Source organism: Sinocyclocheilus rhinocerous, unplaced genomic scaffold (genome assembly GCF_001515625.1).
Source record: "Sinocyclocheilus rhinocerous isolate Xijiao unplaced genomic scaffold, SAMN03320098_v1.1 scaffold1606, whole genome shotgun sequence".
Classification (NCBI taxonomy): domain Eukaryota; kingdom Metazoa; phylum Chordata; class Actinopteri; order Cypriniformes; family Cyprinidae; genus Sinocyclocheilus; species Sinocyclocheilus rhinocerous.
The window spans coordinates 221550-241804 of record NW_015628313.1 but is presented as its reverse complement, the minus strand read 5'-3'; the positions used below and the strand labels follow the sequence as shown (position 1 = coordinate 241804).

Genomic DNA, 20255 nt, shown 5'->3' with positions numbered 1-20255 from the left:
TGCAGATATATACTGATGGCTCTATGAATCCACTCGATGGAAAAGCAGCAATAGGGATAAGTATCCCTCAGTTTTGTGTTAAACAAGGTTTTCGATTGCCAGATAACATGTCAGTCTTTTCTACGGAATTAGTAGCAATTTTGTGGGCCCTTGGGTGGGTGGAGGGACAAAGACCTGGAAGAAATGTTTTATGTTCAGATTCCACTGCAGCACTAATGGCAATTAAGGGTGAGGCCAGAGAGGCCAGACCAGATTTAATAATTGAAATTATTGTTGCACTAAATCGGATGATAAATGTGGTGGGATTTATGGGATTTATGTGGGTTCCAGCACATGTAGAGATTCAGGGGAATGAAGTGGCTGATGAGATGGCAAAAAAAGCTACACACAAGAGTGAAGTTGATTTGAAAGTTATGTATGGAAGAGTTGAGTGCAAGAGTATTATACAGCAAAAAATAAAGCAAATATGGCAGAAAGAATGGGAAGAAGGAATTAAAGGTAGACATTATTTTTCAATTCAGCCTACATTAATGCACACATCATTCACAAGATTAGAGAGGAGGGATAGTGTGGTAATCACTAGATTAAGACTGGGGCATTGTGCACTGAATTATGGGCTGGCAAGGGTTGGCAAGCATCCAGATGGCAGATGTTTGTGTGGAGAATTAGAAACCGTGAAGCATGTAGTAATGGAGTGTGAAATTCTTCGTGCTGCAAGAAACCGCATGTTTTCTGATCTGTTGGAATCCGGAGTCTCATCTTTATCTTTAAAATCGATTCTTGAAAATAAAGAATATGAAGCAACAAAGGTTGTTAAAAGTTTTTTACTCCACACTGGTCTTTATTTGAGGATTTAATCTATGAGATGGAGTTCTTCAGATGAACTGAGGAGGGCAGCAATACGCCTTTTGAAGCGTCTAAAGCGGCCGCAAATCACACAAGAAGAAGAAGCTTTCACATCATCCAGCCAGTCACAGTTATCGAGGTTGGCCAGCCAATCAGAATGTTTCTTGTACACACTCCTCTGTCAGAGGTCAAACATGGCGGCGGTGTGCACAAGCAGGACGAGACAAATGATGGGCTTGCTACGAATTTTAAGAAATTTCTCTCAGAACGAACGTATGTTATTGTTTTTTTTTTAAATTCCCCATTACCAACACCATATTAGATGGAAATAACAGAAAAGAGCACTAATGAGACTATCATTAAAACCATCACCTGCTCAAGTGAATAACTCTGCGGTAGTTTATAAAGTGTACAACCCTTATGTAATGAATAAGTTAACTATTACTGATATCTAAAATGATTTGTACACATGCAGAATATTTATTTTATTCCTAGGACTTCTGTCGACGTCTGTACTGAGGCACAATGTAGCGTCAGATGGACCTCCAAAATTCACCCCTCCATCCAAACCAGTCATCATAGACAAAACACAGAAAGAAGCATCTCTGCGACGGTATGTATGTTGTGGAATAAATGCATATGATTATGTTTTAGTTTACACCTGCCAGCTTATTGAGGTATAACAGGTTCCTTGGAAAAGGTTTACATTACATTAACATTTATTCATTTGGCAGACGCTTTTATCCTTACAGTTACTTACAGTTGAGGAATACAACAAGCGATGTATCATAAGATGGCAATAAACACGAGAAGTGCCTGTTATACAAGGTTTCAGTCATCGTTCAAAATAGTAAAAAGCTAGGAGGATAATAAGAGAACAGAATAAGTGAAGGTACATCATTTAAAAAAAAAATTATTATTATTAGAGGCATTTAGATGCTCATGGAAGAGATTATTGGAACCTGGAACCTTTTGCAACGTTTGTAGATATACAGTATGAATGATTGTTAAGAATATTGTTAGCAAGACTGTAACTATGTTAAAGGAGTAATGAAAGAAATAGTTAAAAAATAGGATTTACTGTAATCAATTTGAGCTATTTGCAAATAATATTTTTATTTTAAAATATGCAAACATTCACTTCTAATTCTATGCCTAATATGTAGAAAATTACATGAACCTAAATTTTGGCATTCAAAATGGCAAAATTTGACAAAGTTTGCATCGCTGGATATTACTGTCAGCTGTTTAATATTTCTATTATAAAACCTTTATTAGTAGCATGTTTCATGATTCAGTTGCTTTACAAAATAAATGTCTGAATAGGTTTTTAAGTCCAGAGTTCATCCCTCCTCGTCAGCGCACAAACCCTGTGAAATTTTCAATAGAACGGAAAGACATGATACAGAGACGGAAAGTTCTCAACATTCCAGAGTTTTACGCTGGTAAGAAATACTGATGATTGTAACACACTACAAGACTCCTCTATTTTATGGTGATGTGTGATTGAAAAATGTCCCTCTCTGTTCCTCCTTAAATATTCTCTTTATTGTTTTATGTAGGCAGTATTTTAGCAGTGACCATGACTGATCCTCATGTGAACGGGAACTTGAATCGCTTCGTTGGAATCTGCATTCAGCGTTCTGGAAAAGGATTGGGTGCTACTTTTATTCTTAGGAATGTGGTCGATGGCCAGGGTAAAAAAAAAAAACTTGTAACATTTAATTTTACTTTGTTTTAGTTTTGTTTCATTATCTGTTCTGTAGTGCTGTGACAACTAATAAATATTAACAAAAATGAAAAATATCTACAATGATTAGTCGGAAAAAAATCTGCCATTCACGTCACTTTACAGTAGTGAATAATGCATTTATGTGGACAAAACACGTATGAAATATAGCGGAGGACACAAAGTGAGCTGCAGGACCCAAGCTGTTCTAAGCATGAGAATACTTTATCTAACTTATTTTGAATGAAAGAGCAGGTTAAGTGCTTCAAATACCCTCATACCCATATAGCCGATAGTTCACACGGCTTGCCCTGTCAGGTGCTTTGACAGATGAGTTTGCTGTTTGTTTAATACATGTTAATAAGTCGATATGCAAGTATGCATGTTTAGTGCTTTTTTGTAACTTTATTATGGTGGGCAAAATTTAATCCTTTTTTTGCACATAATGTATTGCCTACATACAGTACAATAGGTAGATTCTTCAGTTTGCACAGTATTGATGACAACATGGACAGGATGTAATAACTTTAAAAAAATAATAAAAATACTGAAAATAAAATGTGGCTTTTAATCCAATTAATCAAAGCCATAATTGAAGGATTAATTGATTATCAAAATAATCATTAGTTGCAACCCTTACTGTTCAGATTTATACTGGTTTCACATTAATTGTAGTATCTACTATACGTGAAATCTAATGCTTTTTGACTTTTGTTGCCATTTTGTTATGAATTTCATGGTAATAGGTTTTCGTTGACTGTAGGTGTGGAGATATGCTATGAGTTGTACAGTCCACGTATGCGCAAGATTGAAGTGTTGAAACTGGAGAAGAGACTGGATGACAATCTCATGTACTTGAGAGACGCTCTACCTGAGTACAGCACCTTCAACTTTGACATGCAACCTGTCCATTATGAGATAACAGGAGATGTTCCGGTCAATCTGGTAAGATGTTCCAGTAAAACATTTTTCATCTGTAGCATTCTGTAATGGTAAAATATACCCGCGGTGTTCAGCCACTAAATTTAAATAGTTTCCTGTCTGTTTCTCTCTTTCTCCTGTAGTTAAAAGTAAAAATGAGGCCAAAGCCGTGGTCTAAACGTTGGGAGCGTCCCAAGTTTAACATTAAGGGTATCCGCTTTGACTTATGTTTGACCCCGGAGATGATGGAGCATGCTCAGAAGTGGGCAGAACCGTGGAGGCCGTACGATATGCTGAAGGAGTATGACACATCCAGCCTAGAGGAACATATCTTCAAGGAGGTACACGAAAATCTCAGAAAGTGAACAGTCCATAGAAACCACTTCTAGCCTGGACAGAGACAATCCCTTTGAAGGGACATGAAGCTAAGGTGACCGCTTTTAAGATGCTGAAAGGATCTGACTGTGGTGAGACATGCTGATGTGGTTCTGGTGTTTGCCTCAAAATGGATTCTGGAGATACATTCAGATGACTACGTCTGATACATTGATACTTTTTGTGTGTGTATTTTAAGTGCATCTCACCAGCTCAGCCGCTGATGTTATCTACAAATAACCATCTTAAATGAAAAGAAATGCAATTATTTCTTTGCTGTTGTTTATCGTCTTATATTTGTGCCATTAGTGTCTGCAAATGCAGTGATCCTGCTGCCTTGCAATTAGTCACTCTGAGCAATAGAGGGCAGCAGAGAACTCTCCAAAAATGTAAATTGAAATCTGAATAGTAAATAAAATATCCTGAATAATTATACCTTTCTTCCGTATTTAAAGTAATAAAATTGCTTAAAAAAAAAAAGTTGTTTCATGTAGTCTAATTTTGCAGTTGTTCACAGTCTGAAAATGATTTACATTACCGTTCAAAGTTTGGGATTAGTAAGATTTTTTTTTTTTTGAAAGAGATTAATACTTTAATTCAGCAAGGATACTTTAAACTTAAAATAAATGCTGTTTTTGAGCTTTCTATTTATCAAAGAATGCTGAAAAAAATAATTACATACATTAAAATAGAAAACTTATAATATTTCTTTTTTTTTTTTTTGCATTTTCAACAATAAATGGAACCTTGGGGAGCGTAAGAGACTTTTTTTCCCTTTCAAAAACATTAAAAAAATCTTACCGACCCCAAGCTTTTGAATTGTGTATATGAAAAGAAAGAGGCAGTTTTTAACATCAAAACTGTTCTTAAGATGGGGTTTCTACATGGAATGCACAGAGTGGAATACATGGATTAATGTTAACTGAGAAACTCAGACTTAGATTATATAAACACAGCTGTTATTTTGACCCAGTTAGCTATATGTACTACGGATTAAAGACTATTAAAGAGGAAATACATATTCATTTAATATTTACTTCCTCTTTAATAGTCTAGTTAATATGATTTTAATAGTTAATAGTTTATGAGCAGAGTAAAACAACTTAAACCAGTTGTAACCAAGATTGCTTTAGAGTGGTTCTGGGCACTTTTCAGCCCAAAGCCTAACTAAACCCAGCTGGGATACCAGTAGACATATTTAGGCTGGTTTGGTATGTTTTTCAGCAGAGTGTTTTAATACAAAATTCGCAAGCTTTTGAAACCGCTGCTCAATGAACATCTCGCTATACCAAGCGTCAACTCTCCACTTAAAGGAGTGCACAGATTTTTATATCAGTTACTTGTAATGTCCAGGCGTACTATTTCAGTTCAGACCCTCTGCTCAATATTTATAATCCACAGCGTGAACTTGTCCCATTATTTTAGTGACATGGTATTTTGTCCGAGCTCATCTGGAGCCGCTCTCGCTAATCCTCGAGCACATCTGTGCGGCGCTACGGAGAGCGACCGCGCGAAGCTCCGCCCATCCTGCTGTCGCCAGTGACGGCAGCCCTATCACTTGTGGATAGTGAAACAACGCCGCAGTCAGCGATCTGCAGTGAGCAGGTACAGCCGATCCTTCACCTGGATACCAAAACCACACATCGCCCCTTACCCGAGGATATTTCCGGTTACGCTGGCTCTGTTTTTATGAAATTACAATAATAGTGTCGTTTTCTTTCGCGATATGCACGGTAAGCATTTATCTTTTACCTATAGCTTACTCTATTGTGATGCTTGCAATAAGGTTGCCGTCTATTGTTAATATTTACAAACAGCTTATTTTTTTTATTTTTTTTTTTAAAGAAGCTTAATCATTTTGTCCGAGAGAAAAGAGCGCAATTTCGGAACAAAAGCCCGTAACGTGTTCGAGAAGGAGCGGAATCGCTGTCATTGATTTCAATCACACAACGGTCAAACTTGTTGTGCAGGTTGTGAACTTATACAGCAACTCAATCCCATTTAAGCTCTATAATTAAGCTGAAACATAAGAGCTGGATCATTGTAAGTGTTTCCCTGCGGGACGCTGGAAGTGTCGCCAGAGATGCAACACACCTGTCCCACTAGTGCACCTGCCTCCAGGATACCCGTGTACATCTACCCTCATCATCCAGCCTCAATCCATATAGAAAATGTACTTATATTTACTAAATTAACGCTTACTGCAGAGTTCATGTTACATGGATCATGATATGATAATTCAATAGGATGATAGGATCATTCAATATGATAAAATACAATTTTCACAGGAAATTGAAATTATTTTAACATTTAATAAACTTGCCAGTATTATAGCACTATTTTATTATGTAGATAGATAGATTTATTTAACTTATTTTTTTGCTTTTTCCTGTTTATTGTCTCAACCAGATATTCAGGACTGGTTGATTCTTAAAATATTACATTTGGTCCCAGTTAGCCCTTGAAAAAACAATATTGTTTGGCTCTTATATATGTATATTGGGGGGAGTGTGTTAAGTGAAGGCATGTATTTAGCGTACAATGTTAAGATCAGTTATGAATGAACTATTCTTATTTTATACAGCATATCCCATGCATGTTTTACTGATTTTGGATCAGGAGGGCCAACACAACTTTGTGACTAGTTGTGAGTCAGAAAAGAAGCGCGTACCAGCCAATACCGGTTTCATCATGTCGTTCATTAGTATTACTCAGAACTTACTCATAAGATTACCCTGTAATGTGAAGTGTGACCCAGGCTATTTCCTTTGAAGTTTTTTAGATTCACAGACTGTTGTAGAAGTAGGTTATGTAGTGTGCGCCAACCGCCATATATTCTCATAACTCTCTCCCTCCAAGGCTAGCGCTGTTAATCAAAGCACAGAGGCTATAATCTGTTTCTGTTTCTCTTGCATCCTCTCAGTATGTGGGGCATGGGCCAGTCGCAGTAGTAAATATCCTGCGTGATGAATGGATGAGTCTAGTCAGGGGAAATATGCTGACCATATTTTCTTTTCTCTTATTGGGATGTTGATAAAATCACCACTGTTAAATACATGAAGATGGCTATATCATCGTCAGTTGTTTGTTAATTTGCTGACAGTCATGGCTTTGCATGTAATAATCTTAGGTGGAAATCAGTTATTTTGTTTTAAAAGCATCAGTGTTCTGGAATAATGCTGTGTTGTTTTAATGTTTGGTTAGATTCTCTCTGAGATTTTTGAGGCGTAATCTTTGTGTAAATGTTAGTGAAATTTATACCTTATTGTGATTGTCCTTGGAAGATGTAAATCGTTTGCAAGTCAGAATTGTGCTGACATCACATGCATATGCAGGCAAGGCCTTAAAGCATCTGTGCAGATGACATAATTTCCTGCAAGATTAATAGTAGTAATGTTCATGTATACAAGATGCATCTTATCGCTGTACACTATCGTTTGGGGTCAGTGAGAACAATCCTGATAAAAATATATGCTTGTTTCCACAAAAATATTAAGCAGCATAACTGTTTTCAACATTGATAATAATAAGAAATGTTTCTTGAGCACCAAATCAGCATATTAGAATGAATTCTGAAGGATCATGTGACACTGAAGACTATTGTAATGGCTGGTGAAAATTCAGCTTTGCCATCACAGGAATAAATTACAATTTGTATTCAAATAGAACACAGTTATTTTAAATTGCAATACTATTTCACAGCATTACTGTGTTTACTGTATTTGGATCAAATAAATGCAGCTTTAGAAACCATAAGTGACTTCTTTATTAAAAAAATCATACTGACTCCAAACATTTGAATGGTAGTGTACGTAATGTTTGTATGGATATCTTAGAGTGCACTAATGAAAATGAATTAAAATATTGCGAATTTGACTTAAAAATGAATTGACATCAACTCAGGCAGAGATGTCATTTGCAGACAGACTGAAGTAAAAGTGCTTGATATAAAGAGTGTATGTGGATGGTTGACGTGCCATGCTTTCTATTTGAGTTTCGTATCTCGTTCGCTAGATTTTTCACTCTTGAATGCCAACCACCCATGTTCTGTGCGAGTACTGGTGTGTGTGTGTGTGTGTGTGTGCGCGCGAATCTCCCAGTGGGAACAGGGTGGAGTGCCCTAGAAATATGCCTTATATGTCACACACACAGAGAGGATAGCTTACTAGAGGATGTTGGCTGCCCTAAATACCAATAGTACCGTGTGTGTGTGTCTGAGAGAGAGAGAGTTTACCAATGAGATATAAAGAGGAGAGAAAGGGATAAAGAAAGGGAATGAAATGGTGTGTTTGACTATGTGTCCTCAAAACACTTTTTAATATAATCAAAACTGAGAGAGTCAAATTCTCTTGCGTCATCCAGAACACCACAATCACATACAGTGAATATCAATGGAGTTACTGAGTTACAGTTACAAAACTTCACTGCTGTTCTTGTTCACCTTCAAATGTAAACATTTCTCTAAGCTTGTTGTGCACCTATGTTAAGGAGAAAAAGAGATTCTGCATGGAATAAGAATGATGTGTCTCTCTGAACTTAAAATAGATGTTTGCAAGTTGGATGGTGGACTTGAGTAAAATGAAGTGCAGTAGAGAAGACAAGTGGTTCCTTGAACGTGCACTTTCAAGAGAACGTGGCCCCTGCCTTCTGTGCTACTGTTTATAAATGCACACATGCTGTGAACTGTGAGAAAAAGCATGCTAAAGGGAACTGAAGCACAAGCGTTATTTGTGTAACTCCACTTTAGATATGTGTTGGTGCAATATCTCAAACGTGATTTTTTTTAAGCTGCTGTGTTGTTTAAAAATATAAGTTGCTAACAAATTGCTAAATAAGGACAACTACCACAATATTTTGAGCTGGTGTTTTTGACGAATCATACAACTGTTGTCATCCTTATGTACAATAGCAACATCTTAACGTTTTTAAAGCTCACAGTGTTTTCAAATTTCATGGTTAAGGTATACGTTTTGAGTGAAATTAGTGTTGTAAAACTGTCATCAAGCAGTATTAACCACAGAGCTTCAGTTAAAACCATGAAGGAAACCCATGGCTAATTGGCCTCCCATTAGCAAATTTGCCCCAAATTGACGTTACAAATTAAGTGGTGTATGCAGTTTCCATCTTTTTAATGGGGAAAAACAGAAATCTCCAAAATGAAAAGATTTTGTTTCAACAATGGCAATAAATTGGCAAGAAAATCTGAAAACAGTGGTATAGTGAAATTAGTATTCATAGAATTAGCATTCATTTAGCTGCCTCACATTTCAGCTGTGGATGTGCTGCTGTTCATTTTGTCAGCGTCTGGAGATTTGTATGAATATGAGTCTGCTAATCATACAGATATAATATAGAGAGTTACCACTCTATTTTAATTTGTGTTGGTGTTTTGCTGCTCACTTTCACCCGTGGATACGCTGCTGTTTATTTTGCCAGCGTCTGGAGATCTGTATGAATATGAGTCTGCTGATCATACAGATATAATATAGGATATCACTCTATTTTATTTTGTGTTGGTGTTTTGCTCCTCACTTTCACCTCTGCAGCATCATTCAGTACCACTCTCTGAATGGCTAGTGTGGTCTCTGCTGGCATGTTTCATATGCTTGTTTCCTGTGTGGACAGATGAGTCCTTATTCCCCTTCTTTGCACAAAGCATGCTGGGTAGCACACTCAGAACAGACATGTGCTGTGTGATGAGAGTGATATATTGAATGCTGATTTGCCAGTGCCACAGGTGTCCATCACTAACAGTTCAAGGGACATTTGTATGAGACTGTGTGAGATATAGTGAAGTATAATGATGGAACAGACAGTCCTCTGGCACAATGAAAGAGAGAGCAAGGTTTTGAGGAGAACTCACACTGGTGGAATTTAGCATTACCTGTTGTTTCTCACATGAGTGTTCCTGAATGTGAGGTTTGGGGCTGTTTTGAATGAAGGATTTTGGGTGGGGTGGCATGTTAGTGTGTGTGTGTGTGTAAAGGAGAGCTTGTATATCATGTTCCATGGCTTGAAGGCTCAGACTCTGTTTGCAGTTGTAACGCCAACTCTGGGCTTACACATACACAAACACACATTCACACTGCATGCATTATAGTGATATTGTCCATGTTGACACAAATGAGGAAGCGTTCTTGGTAACAAATGACAATTAAAGGCTTTCTAGTACCCCACAGTAAGACTCAATACCCAATTCAGTACTCCTTTTGAGAACAAACCAGAAATGTTTCTTTTAAAAATCATTACATACAATATCTAATTTAGCATGCTTAAAGTAGTCATTATTACACTTTACAAACTATCAATGCTGTGAGTTAAAAAAACAGGTAGCTTCATCTCTGAATTGGCCAAGACATTTAATGTTGAGAAAATTGGAAATATACACATAAGTATACATTATATATGCATATGAAATATTAAATATTCGTGTATGTATGTGAATATATATGAACAAGTGTAATTTTTATAATTGTTGACAACCTTCCTATTTTTATATCACTATTGGCATATTGGTTTTAAATTACAACTAGCCTATATATTATTTATTAATAATTCCTATATATAGTTTTATGATAATAATAATTATTTCAATTATGTACATTTAGGTTTATCATCCAAAAGTATCATTTTATCAGTTGCCATGACCAAATCCATGACCTTGGTACCAATAACTTGGTAACTTCTTTAGGAATACACCGTAAAATATATATAGCTGCCTGTCCTTCCTGGTTATAAAGAGACTTATTGATTCAGAGAAGGAGCAGTTTCTTTTTGTCTAACTTTGTCTCTCTGTCTGTGTTTGTAGTGATCGGTTTGTGTATCTGTGCAGCCTGAATCTCATGTAATGTTTTCTCAGAGCTTCTGGGAGACATGTTTGTGTGGGTGTAAATAGAAATGTTACTGCTGCCCATCTTAAATTTATTGCACAAAAACTGTGAGACTCACAGTGACTTTAATTCCAGCTAGAAAGTACATTGCATAGATGGATGTGGGGATTCACTCGAAATTATGGTTCTATTTATACAGATTTTAAAGAGGTGGTTCACTGGGTTTTTTCTAGGCTTGATTGTGTTTATGGGGTGCAGTCTAACATGTGTTAATGCTTCGTTTTTAAAAAAACGCAATATTTTTCACATAATTTACCTTTATTCCACACCGCTCTGTCCCTTCTCTGAGAAACGCACTGATCATTTCCTTCTTTTATGAAGCTCCTCCCTCAGAAATAGGCGATGGTCTCTGATTGGTTAGCTAGCCCAGTGTGTTGTGATTGGCTAAACCGCGGAGCTGTTGCTGTAGTTGTGAACAGGGGCGCTGAGAAATAGGCGATGGGCTCTGATTGGTTAGCTTGCCCAGTGTGTTGTGATAGGCTAAACCGCCTCTAGTGCGCGTCTAATCGTCCCGCCCCTCACCTCAGCAGCTCCGGTTGTATTGTAAACAACAGTGTCGTTAATACCGCTTATCAGTTTGATCCCGATTGAGAAGCAGAGGATATTATTGAAGAGGATCGTGCAGAACCTGTGCAAGCACGGCTTTTAATGGTAGGCCTATGTTTTTTGTTTGTTGTTGTCTCATACTTTTAGATACGCTGTTATTTGTAAATGCTACTGCTTATGCTAGCTTTTAATATACGGTTTTATCCCGATTAAAACTTTAATACAGTACGGCAACTGCACGAGCATCCATTTTTAACGCTTCTCATAGCTATGCGAACATAAGTGTATAATTGTAACAGTTCATTGTTGGAGCTGAGCCGAGAGAGCGAGAGAGAGAGAGATGCAGAGTGTGTGCAGAGCAGGGGAACGTGAGGAACAGTATTAAGAACCGCTGCTTTAGAACATTGATTTTGAAACTTGTGAATCCATTAGAATCATTAGAAGAAAGAATCGCAATGAACCACCCCTTTAAGAGTCACTCCCAAAATCCCAAAATTACATTCTGGCCTTTTAAGTAAACTACTGTCAAGGCAATAAACTTAAGAGTTGTGTTAACATTTGATTGATCCTGTGTGAATTCGGATAGAATGTGGTTGTCTCTCATAGAATGGGATTAAGCACTCAGAAGAAGAGTGACAATGTATTTAGCTGCAGTGTGTACGTGGCCAGAAAAAGCAAGAGAGGTATGTATATTAGAGTTACTTTAATAAACATGGATCTGCAGGCCGTGCTATGAGATCACTGATGTACAAAGTCCTCTCCTCTTCTCTCTCGCCTCATCTCTGCAGCATTAGACAGAGAGACTCAATTTAATATTCAATCTAGTTTAGTCTACACGAGAACAGTGAAATTGAGATTGGAATTTAGAGAGCAGTTTTTAATAAGCAATTCATTCTGGGTCCATTACACCTCTGAATCTCTCATCCACATCCCGAGCCTCTCTAGAGCACAAGTTGTTCTAGAAATCCTCACTGTGAAGCAGCAAAATTTCAGAATTAAATAATAGAAATGACTCCCTCCCTGATTCCCATAAACACTCCAGTTATCGTGAACAATGTGTCTTAATGGACTGTGGATGATATTTGTTTGTCTTTGTGGCTTTATGCAAATTATGTGGGGGATTATATAAAGCTGATTTAGAAATGAACCAAAATATTCCCCCTGTTCAACTAGTAATGACATGCAAATATCAGGTGTTGACTGTGTGCATATAAATGAGCTCAGAATTCCATGACTGTGTGAGAATAAAATGTTTTTTTTCTTTACCTTTAGTTTTGTGCTTTCCGTGGATGTTTTTTTTCTTTATTTTTTGTACATATTTGACAAAAGTTGAATAGTTTTTAGCTTTGAACATCATATTTAAATTTGAATATCGCTCTTATACTCTCTCTAATATGTTATAGGGAAGTTTTCCTGCAAATATTACCCAGAGCCTGGCACTTTTAAATTTAATTATGACTTTTTGACAACTTTCTCTTGTTTCATAAAGATAAGTATTTTAACTTGAATTATAAATGGAAATTGGAAACACTATTTTTTCACTTTGGCTTTTAGCTTTGCCAACAGAGAAACTGGAGCATTTCTTCATTTTAATTCCCTTATATTGACCACTGGAAGAAAATCTGGGTTAAATTGAATAGGAAAAATGTTTGTATGTGTATAGAGGGACGTGGATGTGTTTGTGTGTTAAAGGACTTTGTCTTCATGACTGAGATCCACTTCACCTTCCTCTCATCTTCACTCCACTAGCTTGATGACTTGCCTGTTGACCTGTGTGTGCTTGTTGTGATATATATTTAAGACTGAAACAGAAAATTGCCATTACAGTGAATAATAATAATGGTAATAATTATAATCATTTTATTATTTTTATTGTTAATATTATTTGAAGCTGGTATTCAGTGAGGTGTTTGGACAAAAGGTATATATGAAAGTCAAAGTAAAAGACTGAAGAGCATTCTCATCTAGTGAAAGCAATCACAGCAGGCTAAAGAGGTTTTGGGTTTCAGTGTGTGTGAATGTGAGAACAGTCCCAGTCCAAACCACAGATCCTGTCTGCGTCAGCTTTCAGCTCTTTAATCTATCCATCAGTCTATTAACCCTCCATTTATTGATCTGTAATGGACTCTTTATTTGGACACAATAGATTAGTAGAGGACGAGAACCCTGGGTCACATCTTCAGTCTCATTACCTATCTCTCTTCTCTTCTGCCTCAAATGGCAATCTCAAGAGTGTCAGCGTATATTAAGATGAACGCTACAAAGTATAATTTAGTGGGGTTTTAAGCATTTCCACAGTCTGAAGGAATCTTCACCACACCAAAATTAAATATTATTATTATTATTGCTGATTTTAAAAGTAAGTTTGATATGCCACAAAGCATTCCTTTGACTATGGAAATGTTTTATAATGAGCGATAAGATCAGTCATAGTACATGTGATGGATGGATTTAAGGTCAAACATAAGCCTTTGATTCAACAGCATGACATGAAATCGAGATGAACAGAGGCCTTTATATTTGATCCCTACAGTTACGCTGTAATAATACTGTTATACTGTTCATGAATCATATTCAGAGATATCGCTCTAAGCACATAAGCCTCGGTACTGCTTAATGCAAAACTGATGATGCCTCTCTCCTTCATTCGCATTATAAATTAGATAGGACAATGAAGTCTAGACACAAAGTAATGGGAGAGGAGAGAGGGAAACAGGATTCGGAAAGGAACTCGAGCAGGGACTCGAACTCGGGTCACTTTTTATTAAGACAGTAAGAGAGTGAGAATAGAATTGGTAGATCAGACAGCATCTTTTGCACTGTGGTGTTTTGCATTATTTATTCTGTTTATTCAGTTGGTTGACACTTTTGACTCAAGTAACTTGCTGTTATTGAATTGCAGCCTGCTGGTGAAGAGGTAATAAAGGTACCGTATACTGTTGTAACAGTGAAATCCTGTGATAAAATGTAATTTACGCATAAAATCATAGATAATCCAGCAGTCAATGCTGTTACAGAGCTCTGATTCTCCTGGGAGCCATAAAAGCACAACACTGTGCATGCAATAATGCAGGGCTGTTTTGTAAGTGCGGACCTTCTAAGCTGTTTGTGACTTTGTGGCATTGTAAGTTAAAATTGTTGCACTAAGCAGACAAAAAAAAAAAGCACTATGTGAAAGTCTTTGTTTTTGTCAATGATTAATGTTAAATGTAACGGAAATTCCTACTGTGAAAGCAAAGCGCTGGTTGCAGAGTAAAGAGATTTGACAATCTTTATCTAACCAAACTTTCTAACCAATAATAATTGTTATAACAATGATAATTTATTAATATTAGAGTAAATGTAAAGTTTACACTGCAAGGTTGGAATGAGAATTGATTGTGTAATTTGGGCCTCTAAAATTTTCCATATAGTAGATGTGTGAAGGTTTCTATTTCTATAATTTCTAACAGTTAGTTCCGATCTTTGAATTTGATTGGCCTAATGACTCAGTAATAAGAATCAGAAACTAAGCTTTACTGATAATACTAAATACAGCGATCTGTAGTACATCAGAAGTGAGTATTTTTGGTGCATAGCATGTTCTCAACCAAATGATAATCAGATAGCCTTAGATGTAGCAGACTGATATAACAGTATTAAAGCAAATGAGCAGGAAGTGGTTTGTGCACTACTGAGTCACTGGCAGGGAAGGACTAATTAGTACTTGAAAAAGTAGATTCAAACACTCCCAATACTGCAGGAAAATTTGCTGACAGCTAAAGTGCAGAGATGTGCTGATTTGTATACTAATGCACTCTAGCATGACGGAGCAGATACTGAAAGATGTAATATTTTGTCTCTCACTTCTGAGTAGCTAATAACCGAGCTGCACCACTACTGCCTCCCCCATAGCAGTGGCTCAGCTGAAATACTGCCAATCCATTTGAAAAAATTCCAATGACTTCTATTTAAAAACAAATGATAAGTTAATGGAATTTGAACTTGTATCAACTCTGTGAAATGGCTCTAAAGTAACCGTTAGACAGACTGATATTGAACTGCTTCAATAAATGCAGTCAGTGTTAATAATTACTGTAAATGATGGATTGCTTTTTCATAAACCTATATGTTGCCTGAAATTACGTAAACTATATACTATATAACTATAACTATATAAACTATATACCTATAACTATATAAAAAGACAAACTTGTTTGAAGTAGTCTAACACATTGCCCTAAGCTGTGCTCTCTTGTAAACAAATATATTAGCCTGTAATGTCACTGACTAAAACACCTTCCAACTTTTTTTTTAGTGTTTGTACACATGAAACTTTCTCACACTGGTGACAGTTTAACTAGGAAGAATCTGTGTCTGTCCAGGTTCTACAGGTTTACAGTTCAGCTTAGGCAAAATGAAAACCGTTCCTCTCCAGCACATGCAATATAGATCATGAAATTAGATTGACTGTTACTGACTGTTTGGGGTCAGTTAAATATTTTTTTTTCAAATAAATGAATACATTTATGTAGCAAGGATGCATTAAATTGATCAAAAGTGACAGTAAAGACATTTTTATTATATTACAAAATATTTATTTAAACTTTCTATTCATCAAAACATCCTGAAAAAAGTATATCATTCTTTACACAAAAATATTAAGTATAGCACAACTGTTTTCAACATTGATAATAATAAGAAATGTTTCTTGAGCACAAAATCAGCATATTTCTGAAGGATCATGTGACACTGAAGGATCATGTGACATGGCTGCTGAAAATTCAGCTTTGCCATGACTGGAATAAATTATATTTTAACATATATTAAAATAGAACACTTATTGTAATGATATTTCAGCTTTTCAGCTTTCAGATATACAGCTTTTACTGTATTCAAAAACATTCAAATCTTACCTAAAATAAAATATAATAAAAATAGTTATGACTATATTCTAAATTGTTTGGCATTTGACACTCCTGCAACTTTCATCCTCTCAGATCTGTCAAAATGCTTTAGTTCAGGATTTTATTTATAAATATTTTTGTGTTTGACCACACAATACACCTATATTTTGCCATTTGCCATTGAAAGCCTTAACATTTGTGACAGAGAATGCATGCAGCACATAAAAACAAAGCAAAACACAATTTGTGTATGGAAAGGACTATACAGTATTTAGAGTATTATACAGTACTTCGAGGACTGACAACCTGCTACTGTGTGAATGTAGCTGTACGCACTGTAACTCACACCCTTACTGGACTTCTAGATTTACTGGTTCAGACCTCCTCAGCTATAAAGGGAGTTTGTGTTTAGCTTGTGTTTGTTCAGTCTGTCCATGGAGCACCGATTCAGATTCAGCTGTGAGACGCAGGGCTGGTTTCCCAGAAAGAGCTTTAGAGCGAAGACAGAGACGAACAGTCGCTTTGCATTAGGCGAAAACACTCAGGCACAATCAATATCCTGTTTGTGTGTGAGCGTGTGATGGTACACAGGGGATGTGGCTTGTTGCATGTATGTGTGTGTGTGTGTGTGTGTGTGTGTGTGTTATGGCAAACAACATGATTGAGTGTAAGAGGAAAATGGATAGAAACAATGGCCAAAATATTCAAGAGCAGCTGAGAAGAGTTGCATCTCCCTTTGTCCATCTTTAAAAGCCCTCTTTTCCATTCTCATTACTCTCTACTTGTTCTCTTCTTCCCATTTAGTCCCATTTTCACTTGTTCACAGTCTCTCTCTTGCTTCATTTCTTTCATAGTGTGTCCTCTGTTGCTTGTCTGCATGTAAAATCCTCCTCACTCTCTTTTTCTCTGTTTCTCCAGATGAGTATTATCCAGACGGTTGAGTAGAGGGTCCCTCACATCCCACCTGCAGTCATGAATGGTAAGAACACAGCTTTTTTGTTTATCATGGGGATGGATTTTCTTTAAACATATTATACTTTACTTACCTTTATGTATTTTCAAACCCATGTGACTTTCTTCCTTCTGTGGAACTCAAAAGGAGATGTAGCAGAATGTCCAAGCTGCTATTTTCCATATACAAAAGTGAATGGTGATCTTAAATTTCACTTCATTCCTCATAGAGGTCTAGATGGCTTAAGACATCTTGGAATGTAGTCATATGGACCACTTTTGTGATCCTTTTATTGTGCATATTTGTCTTTTTTGGAGCTTGACATCCTCTGGTCCCCATCCACTTTCATTTCATAGAATAGAGCAGCTCAGACAGTCTGCTAAATATCTTTTGTGTTCTTGCAAAAGAAAGTCATACAGATTTTGGACAACATGAGTGTGAGTAAATGATGACAGAATTTTAAAATGTGGTTAGAACTATCCCTTTAAAAGGATGACGAGGCTCAGACACAGCTCATTAGCAGAGCTGCACTATAAGAAAAACATGAGAGGTTCTGGTGTTGTAGAATCTTCTAAGATTTAACAGACTTTTAGTGATGTCGTTATCAGAATGTTCACATTTTTTAGATTCAGCATAGAGTTTGTACAGAACACACCCAGTTGAAAGCTGCTAATGACTGCTTCCCTATTTATATAGGGATAGACTAATATTTGCTGCACTCTATGAAGGATTTTGACAGGTTTTTTATATTTGCTACACTTTCATAAAAACACTTTTAAAATGTTTACCTTGAGGAGCTGTTTCTGCCTGATCTCAACTTTAAATTTAGTTTTGTAGGTTTGTAGGAGTAATATTTTTGTAGGTGGTAATATTTTGGATGAAATAAAATAAGATAAAAAATGTTTAAGACAAAAAAAATCAATGAATCTGAATCTTACAACATGGAGCACATTTGTATATTAAAGAATTTCAGAAATCTGTTTTCTAAATGCATGTTATTGATCCTTATCAAGAACGAATAATCTGTGCATATGTTTAAATTAAATTTTTTTAAAAAGTTCTCTCTGGTAGTGTGTTGGACCAATAATTCCATCCACAGAAACCCCGCCCCTTACAATCGACTGCAAGCATTTTGATATGTCTCCATCCAATAAAAAACTTTAAACCATTGGATCATTTGGACCAAGTCCCTGCCCTACATTTTTTTTTCTTCTCAATAATCCATTTCACTCGGATATATGTCTCAATGTAGAATAAAATATCTATCGCTACTTTTGTTACATCGTAACTGTGGTGGCACCATTCTACAGTGATGGTAAAGCATGGTGTAATACCATGATGCTTTGAATTATACCTTCACACTGAATTACTATAATATTCATATTTAATAGTGTTTACATGGTACTTCATAGAATGTCATAGTTTTACAAAGGTACTGTATTACTAGTTAAAACGCAATGTAAGATGCTTTGAATAAAAGCTCCAAACAAATTCTGTACAATAAATGTATATGGTTCTGTGTCCAAAAACTTGGTAATACCTTTATACTTGTTTCTGAGTGAAATCTGAAGAAGGAGCCTTTCAAATATACTGATTGAGACACCAGTCTGCTGTGGTTTAAGTCAGCTCTCACTAATGTTTTAATAAAATATTTATCTTACAGTCCAAGATAAGCTAGAGAAAGAGAGCAGGCAGGGTGAGTGGAGTTTGTTAAATATCTTAGGTGTGTTTTGATGTGTGACTTTAAAGTGAAGCAAAACTGAGGCATTTACTCTTTAGCTACAATTTCTAGACTTTAAGAAGATTTTCGGGTCTATTTGTTGAAGGCAGCATCAGGCTGGTGGTAAAAGTATGAAAGCTGAGGTTGCAGGTTTAAATACTAGTAGTTGGTTCCTATGATCAGTCATATTTGTGTAAATGGCTATATGGGCTAAAGCTAAATAGCTACATCATCCCAAATAAATGTTTATGTCAGCACTGCGAGGAACATTTTGGACATGTTTAGGAATATGTTCTTTGTGTCTGCGAGCTTATTTGGTATCTGTGTATACTCATTCTTTTTTTTTTTTTTTTTTATGTATGTGTTTCTGTCTAAGCACTAATGCTAAATAAGCACAAAAGCAAACCTGCTACATCTTCAAAACAGAGAAACACGTACACTTACCATTTCAATAGCTAATTGGGCCTGAATTAGTAATAAACCTCGAGTACATGTTTCACTGTGTGGCCTGGAGGGATCAAAATTTCCCAAAGGAGTACCTGAATACAACATCACACAGACTCCCTGATTCCCACACTGACACAGTCCGTTGCCACGTTTCAATGTTAGGAGATTGTGGAACCATTTGTTCTTGACTACTCTGTAAAAGGTAAAAAATAACTAGTTGGTATAGTAGGTAGTGCTGAAAAATTCTTTTTGTTGTTGTAACTTAATGTAGTCAGGTTATTTCAGCAATATATATATACAATGCTGCTGTAAATTACATATATCAGTTGGGATCTTAAATTTGTGTAGTTGTTTCTGTCTGAGCGCTAATGCTAAAGCACAAAAGCAAACCTGCTACATCTTCAAAACAGAGAAACACGTACACTTACCATTTTAATAGCTAATTGGGCCTGAATTAGTAATAAACCTCGAGTACATGTTTCACTGTGTGGCCTGGAGGGATCAAAATTTCCCAAAGGAGTACCTGAATACAACATCACACAGACTCCCTGATTCCCACACTGACACAGTCCGTTGCCACGTTTCAATGTTAGGAGATTGTGGAACCATTTGTTCTTGACTACTCTGTAAAAGGTAAAAAATAACTAGTTGGTATAGTAGGTAGTGCTGAAAAATTCTTTTTGTTGTTGTAACTTAATGTAGTCAGGTTATTTCAGCAATATATATATACATTATTATTTACTCAGGACAGTCTCTGCTTCATGAGCTGTATCCCAATAATTCCACCAAAAATGCAAATATGTCCTGGGTTGCGTTTAGGCTCACTGACTTAACATTGAGTATCTCTGCCTCTGGTATCATATGTGCTTCACAATAGAATGACATTGCAGAGAAGAAAAGCTATTGCTTTGTTATTGCAAACTGTTTTAGCAAATCAGTTTTT

At 36.3% G+C, this 20255-nt stretch overlaps 2 protein-coding genes across 2 annotated transcripts in view; both read left to right on the top strand.

The window, feature by feature from the left end:
- The first annotated feature begins 974 nt into the window (after nt 1–974).
- Nucleotides 975–4324, top strand: mrpl19 (mitochondrial ribosomal protein L19). Its single transcript, XM_016548805.1, has 6 exons — nt 975–1119; nt 1342–1459; nt 2173–2291; nt 2409–2543; nt 3339–3520; nt 3640–4324. The coding sequence occupies exons 1-6, from the start codon at nt 1041–1043 to the stop codon at nt 3859–3861; spliced, it is 855 nt and encodes a 284-aa protein (XP_016404291.1). The 5' UTR covers nt 975–1040; the 3' UTR covers nt 3862–4324.
- A 1122-nt stretch (nt 4325–5446) lies between these two features.
- LOC107737296 (intersectin-2-like) overlaps nt 5447–20255 on the top strand; it is a 39440-nt gene continuing 24631 nt past the window's right edge. The window contains exons 1-2 of the mRNA XM_016548762.1: nt 5447–5604; nt 17112–17172. Of these exons, the coding sequence (XP_016404248.1) occupies nt 17166–17172 (7 nt within the window). The 5' untranslated portion in view covers nt 5447–5604; nt 17112–17165. The remainder of the gene's footprint in view (nt 5605–17111; nt 17173–20255) is intronic.

What these genes read in the sequence shown, in the direction of transcription:
- mrpl19 (XM_016548805.1), top strand. Translation starts at nt 1,041, where the DNA reads ATGGCGGCGGTGTGCACAAGCAGGACGAGACAAATGATGGGCTTGCTA. An exon ending in CATTCCAGAGTTTTACGCTG is followed by an intron (nt 2,292 to 2,408) that starts GTAAGAAATACT and finishes TGTTTTATGTAG; the next exon opens with GCAGTATTTTAGCAGTGACC. An exon ending in GAGATGTTCCGGTCAATCTG is followed by an intron (nt 3,521 to 3,639) that starts GTAAGATGTTCC and finishes TTTCTCCTGTAG; the next exon opens with TTAAAAGTAAAAATGAGGCC.